This window comes from Lynx rufus, unplaced genomic scaffold, assembly GCF_022079265.1.
Source record: "Lynx rufus isolate CCGP_SWC_20201006 ecotype Redwood Valley unplaced genomic scaffold, mLynRuf1.p SCAF_39, whole genome shotgun sequence".
NCBI classification, from domain to species: Eukaryota; Metazoa; Chordata; class Mammalia; order Carnivora; family Felidae; genus Lynx; species Lynx rufus.
This window is the reverse complement of record NW_025814855.1, coordinates 1,242,869-1,246,473: the sequence shown is the minus strand read 5'-3', so window position 1 is coordinate 1,246,473 and position 3,605 is coordinate 1,242,869. Positions and strand designations below refer to the sequence as shown.

Below are 3,605 nucleotides of genomic sequence, written 5' to 3'. Positions count from 1 at the left end.
GCCGAAGTCAGAAGCTTAACCAACTGAGCCACCCAGGCGCCCCTGTTCTGTTACTTTTTATCTGTCTATCTTTGTGCCACTATGCCACCATCTTAACTATTATAGTCTCATAATAAAATGTTATTTGGTTGTGTAAATCCTCCAAATTTATCCTTCAGGAATAAGTTGCTGATATATTAAATTTTTGCCTGTTGGTGTCCATGTCATTTTAGAATTGCTTTGTCAATTTCTCTCTCTCTCTCTCTCTCTCTCTCTCTCTCTCTCTCTCTTTCACATGCACACACACACACATTTTGGATTTTCCTTGAAATTGTATTGAATATATGAATCAATTTGGAGAGAACTGACATTTTTTATAATGAGTCCTTCAACCAATCCATATTATTTTGTAGTATGTGTGTAGAGGTTTTAAATATCTTTCATTACATATGTTCATAGGTGTTTGATGTTGGTCATTGAAGTGATAAAATTTTTACTTTAATTTTATCTGCTGTCTTATTAATAGAAATTTATTTTTGGAATATCGGCCTTGTATTGGGAACCTTGCTAAATTCACCTAGTCTAATATTCCTAGAATATTTTGGATTTTTCTTCAAATAAAATCAGGCCATCTATAATAGTTGATGTTGTTTCTGATCTTATTTCACTGATTAGGTACCAGTCAAATGTTACAAAGAGTTAATAATGGGCTTCTATTTCTCAATCTCAAAGGCAAAACTTTTAAGAATAATTTTTGCTGCAGTTATGTTGTAAATGGTTTATCACACAATGGAAGTTCTCTTCTACTCCTAGTGTACTAAATATCTTTCTCAGGATTGAGTGCTGACTTTTATTACTTGTTTAATGTATCTACTGCTAAGATGATAGCATATTCTGTAAATTCAATAGTGTGATAAATTACATTCCTTTTTGAGATTTAACCCAAATTGTACATAGAAGCTAAAATCCACCAATTCGTGATATATTATTTTCCTTATATATGACTGAGTTTGATTTGCAGATATTAAGGATTTTTGCATCTATGCTCAAGAGAATTATTGGCCGGTAGTGTTTCTTTCTTTAATGTACTTGTAAGGTTTTATTATCAGCAAGGTTAATTAACTTCATTAACTAAAAGAGAAGTGTCTTTTTCTATGATTTTGGTAAGACTAACATTATTTCTTTCTTAAATGTCTCAAAATTCACCTATGAAGTAATATGGGCCTGAAATTTATACTTTTTTTGTTAAAATTATGCCAGTGATATGATTAAATATATATCTCTTGTATTTGTAGCTTGCGGTTTTTAAACATCCGCCACTATGTAACATTTGGCTGTTAGCTAACTAGCAAAATAAGATGAGAAAATGTATCAAATATTATAGATGTCCCGATTTTGTCTTGAAACAGATCTCCAGAAACACAGGACTTCACAAACTGAATCCAGAAAGTTGAGTCTCTGATAAATATTACTAAGAATGGATTTAGATTTCAGAACCTCATTTCTGTGTGACCCATCCATGGATAACCTTGGATCAGGAAATAAAGACTTTAAACCCAGCCAAGGACCTGCTCTCCAAAAGGCAGAGGAGATCTCTGAGCTCCAGGACACCCAGCACAACTTACTTCAAAATGGCAACAACTCGTTTGCAAAGCAGGAACTGCAAAGACTCTATAAATCATTTTACTTGTGGCTGCAGCCAGAAAAACACAGCAAAGATGAAATTATTTTTCAAGTGGTCCTGGAACAGTTTATGATCAATCGACACTGCAGTGATCGGTCTACATTGAAGGAGAAGTGGGAATCAGGTGGCAGAAACCTGGAGAAATTCATGGAAGGTCTGAGTGATGGTTGCATGAAGCCACCTGGCTTAGTGAGTACAAAGTTCTTCCCCGTGGAGTGAGGGTCCAAAAAGAGTAAGGAATAAGTGGTAGGCGACAGCTGGAAGTAGGGAAGGAAGTTATTGTAGACCCAGTTATTAGTCAGATCACACTCTTCCTCACCAAGGGGAATCTTTACCAACCTATGTGAGCAAAAATAAAAAGTGTTACAGTCATTCCTTATGGGACATAGAGGAACCATTATATTAATTTATTTAATTGCATTTTATTGATGAGGTGGTAGGAACTCACTGAGAAGTTATCAGTTGGGAAAAAACCTCAAAAGTGAGGAGAAATGCCTTGACAAGAGCTGCCTCTTCCCACAGAAAGCCTTAGTATTCATCTTTTTCATTAGGGAAGACATGCTAATGAAGAATATATAACAGTGATCATTGTTTTGTTTTTGTTTTTGTTTTTGTAACAGGTCCACGTCCACATGCAGGGACAGGAAGCCCTCTTTTCTGAGAATATGCCCTTAAGAGAAGTCATTGTTCATCTCGCCAAACAGTTGTCAGCAGGAACCCCAACAGGAGAGAACATGGGGACACCGTCCTGTACTCCCCAGGATACTTCCCTGGCAACGGGACGAGGTGAGTGGGGCAGGCCAAGGTACCGGAGGGATATTCTATGTGGACTTCCTCCTGGCTACAACTTCACTGAGTCACATTTTTCCCCTCACAGGAGATGAAAATAAAGAAAATGGTGGCAACATTGACCAAGTAAATGACGGTATTACTAGTCAAGGCAATGAAATCCCTTCCCTACTCATTATCCAGGAAGAGGGCTGTCCTAGGCCTGAAGACGACAGTGTTTCTTTGAAGAATCCAGTCAGCTCTGGAAGAGCAGGTCTAGCTATCTCCGGGTCCCAGGAGGGGTGCCCAAAAGGACCCCCTTATCAAGATATCCTTATGGAGGTGGGACCAGGGTTTCTCTCTCAGCCAGTCAAGGTCACCCCTGAGCCTGTTCCTACCCACCAGAATGAGAGAATCTCCACATGTGAGGGACTCCAAGAAAGATCCCATGAAGCCCCCAAACCACATAGATGTGAAAAGTGTCCCAAGATCTTTAGGTATTTCTCTCAGCTAAAAGCCCATCAGAGAAGACACAATAATGAGAGGACATTTATTTGTGCTGAGTGTAACAAAGGCTTCTTCCAAGCATCAGACCTACACGTGCACCAGATGATTCATGTAAAAAAGAAGCCTTTCATGTGCAGCATATGTGAAAAGTCCTTCAGCCACAAAACCAACCTCCAGGCTCATGAGAGAATCCACACGGGAGAGAAGCCCTACGCGTGTTCCCTTTGCCGGAGAAGCTACCGCCAGTCATCCACCTATCACCGCCACCTGAGGACTCACCAGAAAATGGCCTTCAGAAGTGCTCCTTCCACACCAGAAGCTTCCTCAGCTGCAGCCCCAATGTAATGTACACAAATGTATATGCAAGTATGTATATTTCCATCGTACTTCTCTGTTTGGAAGATAATTTCTAATTTCCTGATCGTATTCTCCATTTCCTGTCTTACTCCATTAAAATATAACTTTAAGGAGGTCAGGGAATTTGTTTGTTCACTGAAGTATTTCTGGTACCTAGAAAAATGGCTGCCAAATTTCAAATGACCAATGACCATCTATTGAATGAATGTGCAATATTGGTGTTTATTCCTTAAAATCCAAGAATGTTCAGCCCCGGCGGGTCCCATTGGGCAAGTGAGGCTTTCCCTCCTGCTCCCGTCCTCTGTCCACA

General features: G+C 39.3%; 1 protein-coding gene across 1 annotated transcript; it reads left to right on the top strand.

Moving 5' to 3' along the window:
* Positions 1 to 1,456: 1,456 nt before the first annotated feature.
* Positions 1,457 to 3,283, top strand: LOC124522793 (zinc finger and SCAN domain-containing protein 4-like). Its single transcript, XM_047094424.1, has 3 exons — positions 1,457 to 1,852; positions 2,284 to 2,449; positions 2,541 to 3,283. The coding sequence occupies exons 1-3, from the start codon at positions 1,457 to 1,459 to the stop codon at positions 3,281 to 3,283; spliced, it is 1,305 nt and encodes a 434-aa protein (XP_046950380.1).
* The last annotated feature ends 322 nt before the right edge of the window (positions 3,284 to 3,605 follow it).

Excerpts from the sequence above, each read along its gene's own strand:
- LOC124522793 (XM_047094424.1), top strand. The coding sequence starts at position 1,457 with ATGGATTTAGATTTCAGAACCTCATTTCTGTGTGACCCATCCATGGAT. Across the intron at positions 1,853-2,283 it reads GCATGAAGCCACCTGGCTTA|GTCCACGTCCACATGCAGGG; the intron begins GTGAGTACAAAG and ends TTTTTGTAACAG. Across the intron at positions 2,450-2,540 it reads TTCCCTGGCAACGGGACGAG|GAGATGAAAATAAAGAAAAT; the intron begins GTGAGTGGGGCA and ends TTCCCCTCACAG.